Source organism: Pseudophryne corroboree, chromosome 2 (genome assembly GCF_028390025.1).
Source record: "Pseudophryne corroboree isolate aPseCor3 chromosome 2, aPseCor3.hap2, whole genome shotgun sequence".
NCBI lineage: Eukaryota > Metazoa > Chordata > Amphibia > Anura > Myobatrachidae > Pseudophryne > Pseudophryne corroboree.
The window spans coordinates 875,088,965-875,104,960 of NC_086445.1; the positions used below are offsets into that span (position 1 = coordinate 875,088,965).

General features: G+C 46.1%; 1 protein-coding gene across 2 annotated transcripts in view; it reads right to left on the reverse strand.

The window, feature by feature from the left end:
• Positions 1 to 15,996, reverse strand: part of CORO6 (coronin 6) — a 258,150-nt gene that overhangs the window by 140,505 nt on the left and 101,649 nt on the right. The window contains exon 2 of one of the 2 annotated variants that reach the window (XM_063955951.1): positions 12,556 to 12,763. The exons of the other annotated variant lie outside the window; for it this stretch is intronic. Coding sequence (XP_063812021.1) covers positions 12,556 to 12,753 — 198 coding nt within the window. The 5' untranslated portion in view covers positions 12,754 to 12,763. The remainder of the gene's footprint in view (positions 1 to 12,555; positions 12,764 to 15,996) is intronic. 2 annotated transcript variants of the gene reach the window in all.

Below are 15,996 nucleotides of genomic sequence, written 5' to 3' on the forward strand. Positions count from 1 at the left end.
CCACGGAAGTACATTTCCTACACGATATCCCTGGGCCTATGTGTGTGCGTCTACATCCAGAAGGCCACACAGATGTCTTGGAATGTCTCAGCCTCCCGTAGATAATGGTTAATATAATCTCTGTTAATGTGAAGGGCCTCAATTCACCAAATAAAAGGAAAATCGCATTGCGACATTTTGCAAAACTGAAAGCACATGACGTAGCGGTTCAGGAGACCCATTTCATGTCCTCCTCCCCTCCCCAATTCTCTAACTATAAATTCCCTATATGTTACACCTCCAATGGCCCAAAAAAGAAAGCGGGTGTTGCCCTGCTGTTCTCCTCTACGTGTCGGTTTGTACTGGAGAAGCGGACGTCTGATGCAAAGGGTCGGTATCTGATTCTCAATGGTACATTGGACGATAAACAAATCACCCTAGTGGTGGTTTACGTACCTAACTCTAAACAGATTCCATTTCTCCGTAAATTTTGCACCGCCCTACAAACTGTTTGTTCGGGAGCGTTATTAATTTTGGGCGATTTTAATTTAGTATTGGATACACATCTGGACAGATCTTCCCCACTTCGCCCCAGGCGCAGACCCACTGCTAGGGATCAGTCGTCCCAATTTAGGAGATTATTAGACGAATACGGCCTCTATGATGTATGGCGGGCGAAAAACCCTTTGCATAGGGATTACACTTTTTATTCCCCAGTCCATAGCTCACATTCTAGGATAGATATGGCCCTGTCGGAGAAATGGACCCTACAATCGATTCGGAGATCCCAGATTATCCCCGTTTCCTGGTCGGACCACTCTGCCCTGTCCCTCAGCTGGTGTATTCGGGCACCCAATGTTTCCCATAAACAATGGCGCCTTGGGAAGTATCTTTTGACTGACCCTTCTGTTAAAGAAACTGTATTACACTCGATACAATTGTATTTAGACACGAATACCCCTGTGGAAACGAATGTCTTTAACTATTGGTGTGCCTTGAAAGCGGTCGTTAGGGGCTCTTTCGTACAGGCTGCCGCTAGACGACGTGCTACGCACGACAAAATGTTAAAAACAATAGAATCCCGCCTGATAGATTTAGAATCCAAGCTTAAATCAGCCCCCTCAGATAAGAAGATATATAGGGAACTACTTAAAGCCAGAGAGGAGTGGAATACTTTGACTCTTCAAGAAGTTCACAAAACCATGTTCAGATTGAAACAGAAATTCTATGTGCAGGGGGACAGGGCGGGCAGAATGTTAGCCAGGAAACTTAGGGGTAAAATGGCGCATGAACGCATTAAAGGAGTTGTGAATCTGAAGGGCATTAAAGTCACGGACCCTTCAGATATAGCAAATGCTTTCGCTTCACTCTACTCTTCCCTATATAATCTTGGTGATGACCCTATGACCCCCCAACCAACATTGGAAGGAAGAGAGTTCTTCTTAGAGAAACTGTCCCTACCCTCCTTGCACATGGCCACGCTCCGCAATTTGGAGAGGCCGTGGTCAATGGATGAGATCACTCAGGTCATTCGTGAATTACCCTCAGATAAAGCGCTGGGGCCAGATGGTTACTCTAATAATTTCTACAAATGCTTCAGCGCACAACTGGCTGGACCTTTGCAGATGGTGTTTGAGGAGGCCTCCTGCAGTGGGACATTCCCAGCTGAAATGCTGGAAGCAAAATAATAACCTTCCCCAAACCAGGGAAAAATCCTTCGCTCTTAGACAACTATCGCCCTATCACCCTGTTAAAATTAGACGTGAAACTATATGCCAAACCAATAGCCAACAGATTGGCGCCGCTACTTCCGTCCCTGATCCATTCAGATCAGGTTGGATTTATTAGTGGCTGACAGGCCCCGGACAACACGAGGAGGGTGATTGACGTGCTGGATGCCTTCTCCGCTTCCCCTGAGCCGTTGATAGTGCTCTCGTTGGATGCGGAGAAGGCGTTTGACAGGTTGCACTGGGACTACCTGCGGGCGGTGTTATGTAAATTCGGTATAGCCGGCAGAGCCCTTTCCTCCATTACGGCTCTATACTCCCACCCGTCAGCTAAAGTTCTAGTTAATGGGCTGCTTTCTTCCTCTTTCAGTATTACGAATGGCACTAGGCAGGGCTGCCCATTGTCCCCATTGATGTTCGCTTTTGCAATCGAGCCCTTAGCGGAAGCTATTAGAAGGGATCCTACGATAACAGGCCCAGATCTCTATGGTGTCCCGTGGAAAATAAGTTTATTTGCTGATGACGTCCTGTTAACCCTCACTAACCCGCTTGTGTCCTTGTCCCGACTCCATGTAATCCTTCAAGAATATTCCTCCATATCCTTCTATAATTTGAACTGCTCCAAAACGGAGGCCCTACCTGTTTCCTTTACCCCCGATCTATCGACACGTTTAAAATCAACTTATCCCTATGCATGGCAGACTACTAGTATTAAATACTTAGGTATAAACATACCTACCTCTATGAGGGACATTGTTTCTTGCAACTATCCCCCACTCTTAATTAAATTTACACAATTGACACAACATTGGATGATGCATCAAGTGTCATGGCTGGGACGCATTGCCGCTCTCAAGATGGTCCTGCTCCCCAAGCTATTGTACTTATTTAGGACAATCCCCATTATAGTCCCCGATACTCTCCTAGCTAAGTTTAACAAGTTATTTGTAACGTATGTATGGAAGGGGAAAAAAACGAGATTTGCACGAGCAAAGATGGCCCTCCCTAAATCTTTGGGAGGACTGGCTTTCCCAGACCTACATGCGTATCATTTAGCCTCCCTTCTGTCCCCTTTGGGAGCTTGGAACCCAGGGGTTAACCCGAAACCGTGGGTGGTGCTGGAGCGAAGCCTCTTATCCCAATTCCCGCTTCAAGATCTACTTAGATTACCATTAAAGGAAGGGAAACGAATATCTCTCCCATCCATCATTGTTTCCTCACGTTGCAAAGCATGGCACCTGTTCATTTCTAAAACCTCCATGTTCTTTCTACCTTCCCTAGACCTATCACTGAAAGGTATCGCATTTTTAATACCCAACCTGTCCTTCACCACCTGGATACTGAGGGGCATAAATATGCTCCATGATGTCACAGAAGCAGGTGTACTGTTGTCATTCTCCCAGATTCAAGCTCGATATTCTATACCTTGGAATGACTTTTATAGATATCTCCAACTGAGGCACTGGCTACATGGTTCCAGCGCAGCTCAGTCACCTCTTCGCTAATTCCCTAAACAGATCCTAACTCTCCTTAATAAGTCTGATAAAAAAGGGTGCTATATCTAGGTGGTATTCTGCTCTCATAACCCCTGACCGTGGCCCTAACTTTCCTTCCTTACTAAAATGGGAAAGGGACTTGGGTTGTACCAGTGGCGTGCGGTGAGGTCAGTGGCTGGTGAGGCACTGCAGCCATAATGTCTGCCGTGTCCCGCCGATGTCCGCCACCGCCCCCAAGCCAATGCCTGCTACCACCTCTGTCCCTGGGTGAGTGGGTGACAAAGAAAGGCAGTGGGTGATGCCAGGGAGAGGCAGGGGGTGACAGCAGTTAGTGATGCTAGGGAGAGGGTGACAGGGAGAGGGTGTTACCAGTGAGAGAGTGATAGCAGTGGGTGATGCCATGGAAAGGATGACAGCAGTTTATGACAGGGAGAGGGCGACAGCATTGGGTGACGCCAGAGAGAGGTTGGATGATGCCAGGGAGCTGGTGACAGCAAGAGGGTCACAGGGAGGGGGTGACAGCAGTCGGTGCCAGCTGTGGGTCACAAGGAGAGGGTGACAGGAAGAGGTTGATGCCAGGGAGTTGGTGACAGGAAGAGGGGGAGAGGGTGACTGCAGTCGGTGGCAGCTGTGGGTGACGGAGAGAGGGTGACGCCAGGTAGAGCCTCCCACCCTTCTCACTGTGCCTCTCAGTCGCCCGCCCTTCACTGTCTCTCAGCCTCATCAGTGGAGTTGGTGGGTCTAGCAGGAGAACACAGGCAGATAGGCGGCCGTTCGCATGGTGTGACGTCATCGGGTCACATCGCACAGTACATGGAGCAGCGGGCAGGATGGGAGTAGTATTGCAGAGCAGGGGGCAGGATAGGAGGAGGAGTAGTGCGGAGCAGGGGGATAAGATAGGAGGAACATTAGTGTGGGGCAAAGGGACAGGATAGGAGGAGGAGTAGTGCTGAGTAGGAGGAGTAGTGTGGAGCTATGGGGCAGGATAGGAGGAGTAGTGCAGAGAAAGGGGCATGATAGGCGGAATAGTAGTGTGGAGCAATGGGACAGGATAGTAGGAAGAGTAGTGCAGAGAAAGGGGCAGGATAGGAGGAATAGTAATGTGGCTCAGGGAAGTAAGATAGGAGGAGAAGTGTGGGGCAAGGGGGCAGGACAATAGGAGTAGTAGTGCAGAGCAGGGCGGCAGAATGAGATCAGTGGTGCAGAGTAGAGAGGATAGGATGGGAGTAGTGGTGTGGAGCAAGGTGGGCAGGATGACAGTATTGGTGCAGAGCAGGGAGGGCAGGATGGGAGCAATTGTGCTAAGTGGGGGGGGGCAGGATGGGAGCAATTGTGTAAGTGAGGGGGGGAGCAGAATGGGAGTAATGATGCTGAGTGGGGTGGGGGGGCAGGATGGGAGTAATGATGCTGAGTGGGGGGGGGCAGGATGGGAGTAATGATGCTGAGTGGGGTGGGGGGGCAGGATGGGAGTAATGATGCTGAGTGGGGGGGGGGGCAGGATGGGAGTAATGATGCTGAGTGGGGGGGGCAGGATGGGAGTAATGATGCTGAGTGGGGTGGGGGGGGCAGGATGGGAGTAATGATGCTGAGTGGGGGGGGGGCAGGATGGGAGTAATGATGCTGAGTGGGGTGGCAGGATGAGAAGCAGTGCTGGGAAGGAGTGGGCAGTTAAACATGAATGTCACCTCATCTGCTTCCTGTAGCTCCCGGTCCCGGCCGCCGTCTCTCCCTCCTACTCACAAGCAGCTCTCCTCTGCTCCAGATGCCTCACACCAGGCAGACGAGGAGTCCGTGCGCCGTGCGGGCGGGGGGAGGGGGGGGGGGTCTTGTTCTTGTGCGGTGCGCGTGCTGCTCGTCCTCTCCGGGTCTTCCTACCTCCGCCTGCTGTCCGTGCGCCGTGCGGGAGGGGGGGGGGGAGAGGATCTTGTGCGGTGCGTGTGCTGCTCGTCCTCTCCGGCTCTTCCTACCTCCGCTTGCTGTCCGTGCGCCGTGCGGGGGGGGGGGGGGGTCGTGTGCGGTGCGCGCTGCTCGTCCTCTCCTCTTAGGGTTGCACTGGGGCCAGTCAGGGAGCCGCTGGTAGCCTGCTTAATGGGAGCCGACTGCCGAGGGGAGAGGGTATCTCGACTCCTCCTTCCCCTCTGTCCGGACTGCACTGCATTACTGGGGGATAGGCGAGCAGGGAGCGAATAGGCGGCTGCAGGTGTTAATAACGATTATTATTAAAAACTATATGATGTGTGTGTCTTCCCCCCTATACCCTTAATCCGCCACTGGCCAATCAAATCAGTATTAGTGACAGGGGTGTGCTTTCATATAAGCTGAAAGCACGCCCCCTGTCAAAGAGGCACTTGTACTAGTGCCGCTTCAGTTGATTTTTTGAATGGGCTTTTACTGCCCGATGCTTAGCCCCGCCCCCCGCATCCGGACATTTTACATTGATAGCAGGAGGCACTGGCAAAAGTGCCTCCGAAACACACTAAAGACTGTTTTTTAAAAAGTAAAAATGATTAAAATAATGTAAAGACTAAAGCGTATACTTATGACACAGAATATGTGTCATAAGTATCTTCTTTGCATTATTTTACTTATTAATAACAGGGGAAACACTGCCTCCCCTGCCTCCCCTGACTGCACGTCCCTGGGTTGTACCATATCAGACGATGAATGGTGTGGTGTTTTTCAAACATGTTTTGGAATTTCTAAATGTATATCTCATATCGAGCAACACTTTAAGCTTATACATAGATTATACATGACACCAGCCCTGCTCCATAAGATGTGGCCAGATACTACAGGAGCATGTTGGCATAACTGTAAGGGTGTGGGATACATTTTTCATATATTCTGGACTTGTCCTATGATAACTGAATTGTGGAAACACATATTCCAGCTGATCTCTGTCATTTTGCATATCAATATTCAACCGCATCCAAAGATAGCACTTCTGCTCATACTCCCAGACCATATTTCTACAACCGACACCTATGTTATGTGTCACATTCTGTCCACCACTAAACGATGCTTAGCACGCAATTGGCGTACCACCTCGGTCCCCCACTGGACCGATGTGGTGAAGATAGTTCAATCCAATTACGAATTTGAAATGGCTGAAACTCTCTTAGGTCCATCCCCCAGATCTCTTATTATTAAAAAATGGGCCCCTTGGCTTGCTTATAAAACCTCCTGTTGAACAGTGTGACGACCCCCGAGATACCCCAGAGTTTATAAGTCTTTTCTCCGATCCTCCCCCCTACACTTTTTGTACCTATCTAGAATATATTGATGATTGTAGTGGCATGGCACTGAAGGGATTGGTCTGATTATTATTATTTTTTTTAGGACAAAGGGACACTTAGTAAGCCATATTTGTCTTTATGTCTTTATTTTTTTTCTTGGAGGCCCTATATATTGCATAACCGGCTGACTCGCCAATATCTTTGTACTTCCAAACTGTATCCTTTTGTATACCTTCCCAACGCCTCCCTCCCCCCTCTTTTATTTTTGTACCCCATCCCCCTATTGCTGTTTTTGCTTGTTAAAAATCAATAAAAATCTATTTGGGGGGGGGGGGGGGGGAACAGAGTATGTGTACCTGATTCCAAGAAATATGGTGTTGATCAAAGCTGCAATGCAGGTGCCGATTATGGGAGGAGGTAAGGAGGGGTCTCTGCTCATGCACCATGGGACCTTCAGAGCCGAGCTTTGTCAATCGGAGGTCATGTACCCATTTCTGGGTTAATATTGCTTTGAGGAATATTTTCATCTCTATGACCCATTGGTATTTCAATGTATATTAAAAGTTACATTTTAGACATAGGTTGTGTGTCCCAAGTTCTAGAGTTTTTTCCTGTCCTTTGAATTTTCTACAGTCACAGGCATCTTAGTCACATCTTCACTTGTGACTGAGTGGGTGTTAATGGTCTGTAAAGGGATAGTTGCATGTAGGATAGGTGTTTTGTGGGCATGCTGATGTATGTATAGGCAATTCAGAGGTGAGTGTATGCAGAGATCCATCCGATTTCATCAAGGATAGCGCTTCTTCAAATGGGTGTGGTACAAAAAGGCCACATTCAGAATTTCAACATTCAGGATGTTGATATAGACGGGTTGTCGATATTGCCAGAATGTCAACAGTTTTCATTTCGACCATGTACAGATGTAGTCACACTGATTGTTGCCGCGATGCGTAGCGAAGGCGAGACTAGTGTGCCCGCGTTTATGGCGCTTGCATGCGTACGCATGACATAGACGTCTATGGTGCGACTACTGGCTGCACTTATTCGCAGTACTGTGAGCACACGCCTTGCCGCGATGCGTATGCCCGCACATAAGCATTGCGGCAACAATGAGTGTGGCTACATCTGTAGCTTTCTATAGACAAACCCTAACCCGAGTCTAGTCCTAAACCTAACCACAGCTGACCCGAATCCTAATTGCAGCCTAAACCTAATTCTAACAGCAGCCTGACCCTAATTACAGTTTAAACCTAACCCTAACCACAGCCTAACAATGGTGGTCATTCCGAGTTGTTCGCTCGTTGCCGTTTTTCGCAACGCAGCGATTAGGTGGAAAATGCGCATGGTACGCAGCGCGTATGCGCTAAGTTATTTTACACAAAACGTAGTAGATTTGCTGGTGTTCGTGCGGCGCTTTTCAGTCGCACTGCTGATCGGTGAGTGATTGACAGGAAAGGGGCGTTTCTGGGAGGTAACTGAGCGTTTTCCGGGAGTGTGCTAAAAAACGCAGGCGTGCCAGGTAAAAACGCAGGAGTGGCTGGTGAAACGGGGGAGTGGCTGGCCAAAAGCAGGGCGTGTTTGTGACGTCAAAGCAGGTACTAAACGGACTGAGGTAATCGCAATCTTGGAGTAGGTCTGGAGCTACTCAGAAACTACAGCAAATTATTTAGTAGCAGTTCTGCTAATCTTTCGTTCGATATTCTGCTAAGCTAAAGGTCCATACAAACGGAGCGATATAGCTGAGCGATTTTGACTATATAGTCAAAATCGCTCAGAAAGTTAGTGCATATCTCTCCATGTGTACACAGCCAGCGATAGCGATGCGCGTCCCTGCCAGGTCGCTATCGCTACTAAAAATAGACTGTGCAGGCAAGTCAATTTTGGCTAGGTCGCTGGAAAAGAAAAAGCATCCCCTTGATTGAATGAGTTAGCCAAAATCGCCCATAGCCAAAATCGCTGGTAAAGTTAGTCAAAATCTCCTACTGCCAGTTCAAGGGAAATCGCTCAGTCAAGATCTCTCATAGTCAAAATCTCTCCGTGTGTATGCACCTTAAGATACACTCCCAGAGGACGGTGGCCTAGCGTGTGCAATGCTGCTAAAAGCAGCTACCGAATGAACAACTCGGAATGAGGGCCAATAACCGAAGCCTAAGTCTAAACCTAACTGAAGACTAACCGCAGCCTAACTCTAAAATCGGGTGGTCTTCAGGTGGCCGACTGTCGGGATCCCGGCGCACAGTATACCGGCGCCGGAATCCCGGCAGACCGACATTTTTTCTTCCTCATGGGGGTCCACGACCCCCCTGGAGGGAGAAAAAATAGCGTGGCGTGCGTGGCATGCGTAGCGCGCCACCGTGCCCGCAGCGAGCCTGCAAGGGGCTCATTTGCGCTCGAGACACTGTCGGTATGCCAGCGGTCGGGCTCCAGGCGCCAGTATGCTGGTCGCCGGGAGCCCGGCACACCATACTACACCCCCTAAAATCAGCTGATGACATTCATAATGTGAACATTATGATAATGGAGACATGTTGAATGTCGACATTCAAACCATGTCGACGATCTAAATGATGAATGTACACCTGTTCACATGTATGCTGTTAGTGATGACTACAGTGGTGGACTGAATACAGGAAGAAATCCCATTTACTGTATGTCTGCATGTACTTCATTACATGCAAGTATAAGTCTGGCTCATTTGGTCTTGACTTTTAGGGGTAAATTTACTAAGATAAGAGTTCTATTTTAGATGGGATGTTGCCCATAGCAACCAGATTCCAGGTATTATTTTCTAGAATGTGGTAGATAAATGAGAAGTACAATCTGATTGGTTGCTATGGGCAACATCTCATCTTAAATAGAACTCCCATCTTAGAAAATTTACCCCTTAGTGAGCAAGATCTCAACTAGATTATGGGGAAATATTCATACGTTTAAGGAAAAACAAAACAGTACAGATCAAATCTATTACATATTAACATATATTTTAGTTAGGTATTGTCCCCAGTGTTAGCTCAGATATTGAACCACAACCATACCCCATAACATACACATGCTGACTAGCTACAGCCAGACTAGCGTCTACTTCTAACTGTAAGTATAAGCACAGTGGTTTAATGGTTAAATTAATAAGAATTATTAAACCACTATGGTTATGCTACTTGCAGAGCTGCCTTGCAGGGCTGGATGTATATGTCTATAAACCTATATTAACAAGTTTTATCAAGCAACAGTAAGTTTCTACTTTCGTTACACACTTGGGCAGCTGATCTTAGTATATCAGAATCGGTATCCGTTCAAATGGTCGACAATGTTAAAGTCGACACTCATTAGGTCGACCACTATTGGTCAACATGGAGATGGTCGACATGGACAAATGGTCGACACATGAAAATGGTCGACACATGAAAAGGTCGACATGAGTTTACCACGTTTTTTTTCTTTTTTGGAACTTTTTCATACTTTACGATCCACGTGGACTACGGTTGGGAACGATAACCTTGCCCGAAGCATGGCGAGCGAAGCGAGCCATGCGAGGGGACGCGGTGCACTAATTGGGGTTCCCCGTCACCTTACGCAGAAAACGACACCAAAAGAAGTAAAAATAAATAAATCACGTTGACCTTTTCATGTGTCGATCATTTTCCTGTGTAGACCATGTCAATGTCGACCAATAGTGGTCGACCTAATGAGTGTCGACCTTAACATTGTCGACCATTCATACCGGAACCACCAGAATCACAGTGGGGCCTATAAATACATTTGGCAGGTGATCACAAATCTACCAACCAGATTGTCGGTTATGGGCAAGAACCAAATTGACAATTTTGTTCAGATTACTTTTTGGCATGGTTATTGTTTTTAATTAACCCCCCACACCTATAAGACGCAGTGTACAGCTAAAGACAATGAGAAACAGTGAGGTTTGAGATCATTTAGTGCAACAAAACCATATACCAATAATCAAGGGCGTAGCTACCATAGGTGCAGGGAGTGCAGCTGGTATGGGACCCAGAGCTGACAGGGGCCCACCTTCCCTGTCAAAGTTACATATGTTATATACATTTTCACCACTGCATGGTACAGAGGAGCCCTTACAAACTTTTGCTTTGGGGCCTGCAATGTATCTAGTTATCCCATGGATCTGTTCATTATAATGTGGTATAAAATGAACTGGAGGGCATTAATGTTACATAATATGAATGGGAAGCACTTTAACGTGATTTAATATGAAGTGGAGGGAATATAGTGCACGTAATTTGAAGTGGAGGCACTATAGTGTGGCATAATATGAACCAGTGGAGACTGTCAGGGGCAGATTTAGGGGTTAGAGCGCCCCTAGGCACAACAGTAACAGTTGCCTCCCGCCTGCCAATCAATAAAAATGTATTATTTTTATTGACTGGTTACAAGCCCTCATTTCATGATAGCCAAGTTAATAGAATAATAAAAAAAAACACTAATGTTTTATTTTATTTTTTTAATTATATATACATACTTACTAAGTAGGACAGCTTACAGGGACAGTATGTGCATGCCCTACTCGTTTATACTCCATTCAAGATGGCATATGGTACAGCATAGTTTAAATATTTTACAGTTACTGGTACATTTTGGCTGACGTTACCAACACAAGCATCCAAGTGCCCCCCCAAACAGGTGCCGCCCCTAGGTATGTGCCTCACTTGCCTAATGGGAAATTCGCCATTGGAGACTGTGGGCCAAATGTAATAGAGTGAGAGTTGCCGAAAATGCATCTTATTTGCAAAGAGAATATGCAACTTATGTGCGACTGAGACTCTGAATCTGTATACGATATGCTACAATGTAGCAGCCACAGATTTTTTTCCAATACAAGCTCTGTTTTGCTCTGTTAACAGAATTATGGGTCTATTTACTAAGCCTTCGATAGAGATAAAGTGGACGGAGATAAAGTACCAGCCAATCAGCTCCAAACTGTCATTTTTCAAACACAGCCTGTGACATGGCAGTTAGGATCCTATTGGCTGCTGGTACTTTATCTCTGTCGACTTTATCTCCATCCAAGGCTTAGTAAATAGTCCCCTTAAGGGGGGTACTCACGGAGCGATCGCTGCTTAAAATCTAAGCAATCTGACTAGATTGCTTAGATTTTAAGCAGTGATCTCTCCGTGTGTACCCCTCACAGCGATAGCGATGCGCAGCGCCACGCAGCGCTATCGCTGGTGCCAATCTAGCGGGTCGCTCACTTCACCCGCTGGGTGAAATGAGCCCCCCCCCCCCCGCTGTGCTGAGCGGGGGGAGAGAGGTGTGCTGAGCGTTTCGCTCAGCACACATCTCTTCCACATCGGACGGTAAGTACTGGCCTTTAATCACACACAATTTACAGGTTGAGTCTCCCTTATCCAAAATGCTTGGGACCAGAGGTATTTTGGATATCGGATTTTTCCGTATTTTGGAATAATTGCATACCATAATGAGATATCATGGTGATGGGACCTAAATCTAAGCATAGAATGCATTTATGTTACATATACATCTTATACACACAGCCTGAAGGTCATTTTAGCCAATATTTTTTATAACTTTGTGCATTAAACAAAGTGTGTCTACATTCACACAATTCATTTATGTTTCATATACAACTTATACACATAAGTTTGTGTACATTGAGCCATCAGAAAACAAAGGTTTCACTATCTCACTCTCACTCAAAAAAGTCAGTATTTCGGAATATTCCGTATTTCAGAATATATGGATATGGGATACTCAACCTGTACAAGTATTTTATATAAAATTTATCAGCAGTCTCCTTGTGCGTCCTAGCTACATTGTGTTGTGAATAGGACCCATTTTCAGGAAAAAAAGACGCCCGACATTAGCAGAGCTGCGCGGAACCTGACGATTCTCTCATGCCAGACATCTCACACTGCAAGGCGTATTGATACATCAGTAGGGCACTTTTATGGGGCACAAAATTAACAACTGCTGTGGAAAAGTGTCTCTTTAGAAGCACTGGGTCAGGGGCCACTTCAAAATGTTGCTATGGGACCAACAAAGTTCTGGCTACGTCCCTGCCCATAGCAATTATTTTTAATGATCATGTAATTTTGATTAACATTGCATTTTGGGCGAACTTACCTTAGATAATTGTAACACTATAAATGCCCCTCCTCCACTCGACTCCACAATGATGGCTAAAAATTTTGGATTCACAGCACAGAACGAGCTGTCCCAAGTTATCCTAGACACCCGGATGTCTTCATACATTTGGTCAGCTTTTACTGGCTGGCCAAAAATGTGCCGGAATTTGCTCTGGCGCACCACTCTTCGGCTCATTGTGGAAATACTGGAAGAAGATGGAGACGGTATACGATTATATTCTATGATTCTACACAGAAGTTTAACAAATGTATGAAATCTATTCTTTACCAACTGACAATTGTAACAAGAGGATATGAATGGTGCAGAGCCAGAAATAAAATATTATATAACATGCATGAAAGAGATTAAATAAAATTTGCATGACACAACAAACAACAGTTTCTTCAACTAAAGAAGATCAATTGTGTCCAACACTAAGTAAAGATGACCACATGAGGCTCAAGCACACCGCTAGTGTCCACATCTGTAGATCTGTAGATGAAGGACTTTTAGCAGTACCTTGAATCTACCGTAATTCATCTGGGGGTCAAGCTTTCAGTCATGCGGCTCCGACTCTATGGAACTCACTTCCCCGCACAGTGCGAGAGGCCCCAACTATAGAATCCTTCAAAAGTAGACTCAAGACTTTTCTGTTTACTCAAGCATTTCCATAATGTCCCTTTTAGTATCTTCATGCTTCTGTATTTTATGAAAATGTACTTCATTATTTTCTGTACTATATTATGCTATGTATCTGTTAAGCGCCTTGGGTCCTATTGGAGAAAGAGCGCTATATAAATAAAATTATTATTATTATTATTTAGGTGGCCAAGTTGAATGAGATCCAGTCTTTCAGAACACAAGTTAAGCTGCTGGATCACTGGGTCCTGTTAGTGTGGCTGTAAGATAACCTTATACATGGGATGACGACATGAACTTATTTTCCAAAATGGCCTATTTTAAGTGATTCAGTAGGCATCAGGGTCACTTTACTGTTGGGTTACTTCTTATATTACTACCAATATTGCAGGGTATATTTCCAGTTTTATACCATCCCTTCTCCTAATATCTACCTCCTCACACCTCTATTACAGCTGACCCATTTAATGTTGTAACATCCCCACAAACACACCTGACATGGTATTTTTTTGTGACACACTAACTTTTTACAGTGAACAAAACATGAATCAAATGTTAGCAAAACCATATTAGGGAAAGTTAGTTATTTGCAATAATTTTAACAACAAAAAGTGGACACTCTGGTCTGCCATATGCAAGGGTTGGGAAATAGCAGGCTTGATGGTGTAAGGAGAATCCAGTAATAAAGACCTTAGGATGGAATGGGTATGTTCAGTGGTGCTGAGAGAGGGGCCAAGGTCTGATGGAGGGGCCCAGTGGGGATCCCGGGCCCCCTCCCCCTTACTTGACAGCAGCAGTTGCAGCTCTTCTCCTCAGCCCAGCACACGGTGCTATGTGCTGGGCTGCAGTGTGGCCGTGAAGGCGATTAAAATACCATTTCTTCAGTATTTTTTTCAAAGGGTGCATGGCCACGCCTCTTGTAATTAGGCAATGCCCCCTGAAAAGTACCTGGGCCCAGCCAGGCTCTCTACTGCCCTGGGTACGTTAATTTGTATAGATAAGATAGGAATCAATTCTGATGCCATGAAGAGATGACCTGTCTTAAGGGGGGTACACACAGAGAGATCCGTGTTTAAAATCTAAGCAATCTGACTAGATTGCTTCGATTTTAAGCACGGATCTGCCGTGTGTATGCCCCTAGCGATAGCGATGCGCGGCCCGCTGTGTGAAGTGAGCGCTCCCCCGTCGCTCAGCACATCGCGCAGTGCTGAGCGGGGGGGAGAGATGTGTGCTGAGCGGTCTGTGTTAAGATCGCTCAGCACACATCTCTCCCGTCAGTACCCCCTTTTACTTTCTAACATGAATGTAATTTACTGAATTCCTACTGTCATCACTGTGGTGAGCAGCATTTGACCTTTATTCAGTGTGAGCAATTTTTTTGTAATTTTTCCAAAATGAAAGTGTATTTACAAGTACTTGGTACATCACAGCAGTCATCCCTTATTTCTGAACTTGACAACCCTATCCTTTTTCAGTTGATAATACACTGACATTTGATTAATATAGCCAATTGCCCCGGGCCTAATTCAAAAGTGGACGCTATTCAGATTAATTTGCAAATGACTGATGTTATCTGTTTTGTGCCGGAGCCACAGTGCGCTTGTGCTGTGATAGTGTTGCGACTTCAGTCACAGTGTGGTATTAGCCGCAAGCAGACTGACCAGCTACAGGCATTTGAGAGTGGTGATGGGGAGCGTTTCTCAAAATGGAGGCCTGTCTGTGAAATTTTGGGGTGAGTGCGGAAAACAGCAACTGCGCCTTCTGAGGCAGATTCACTGGCCTTGGCACCTCAGTTGTGGTGGACATTCTTATGGTCTACGCAATGTTCTCGATGTTCATCCAATGCTGCATCTTCGGACACTGGCAGTGGATACGAGAAGTCGGGAGTGAGTGTCTTTTTACATAAGACTGCTCCTGCGGCATCATCTTATATTCTCAGATCTGCTGTGACAGAAGACGTGTCCAACTTTGAATCAGGCGGCCTTATGTCCTTTCACTCAGATTGTTGTTTTTCTCAGCAGAGTACTAGGTTCCACCAACCAGATGTTATCTTGGACAACAAGACTAGGAAATAAACTGCCTGGCATCTAAAACCCCATATCTGTCTAATACAGTATCATTGTGTAGCTGCTTGTGCATATACTGTAGGCCACAAATACTGGGCAGCATTATTATTACAATGCAATTTAGATTTCAGTTTGGACACCCATCTCACATCTAGATCTCTGTGTATTAACAACAGTGTATGGTTTTAATAACTTCTGCGACAATATACAATAAATAATAGCACCCTCCTTTCCCAATCCACCCTATAGTGTCCAATCCCTTGATGTTTGCATATTGGCCCTCATTCCGAGTTGATCGGTCGCAAGGCGAATTTAGCAGAGTTACACACGCTAAGCCGCCGCCTACTGGGAGTGAATCTTAGCTTCTTAAAATTGCGACCGATGTATTCGCAATAATGCGATTACTAACTACTTAGCAGTTTCAGAGTAGCTCCAGACTTACTCTGCCTGTGCGATCATTTCAGTGCTTGTCGTTCCTGTTTGACGTCACAAACACACCCAGCGTTCGCCCAGGCACTCCCACCGTTTCTCCGGCCACTCCTGCGTTTTTTCCGGAAACGGTAGCGTTTTCAGCCACACGCCCCTGAAACGCCGTGTTTCCGCCCAGTAACACCCATTTCCTGTCAATCACATTACGTTCGCCGGAGCGAAGAAAAAGCCGTGAGTAAAAATACTTTCTTCATAGTAAAGTTACTTGGCGCAGTCGCAGTGCGAACATTGCGCATGCGTACTA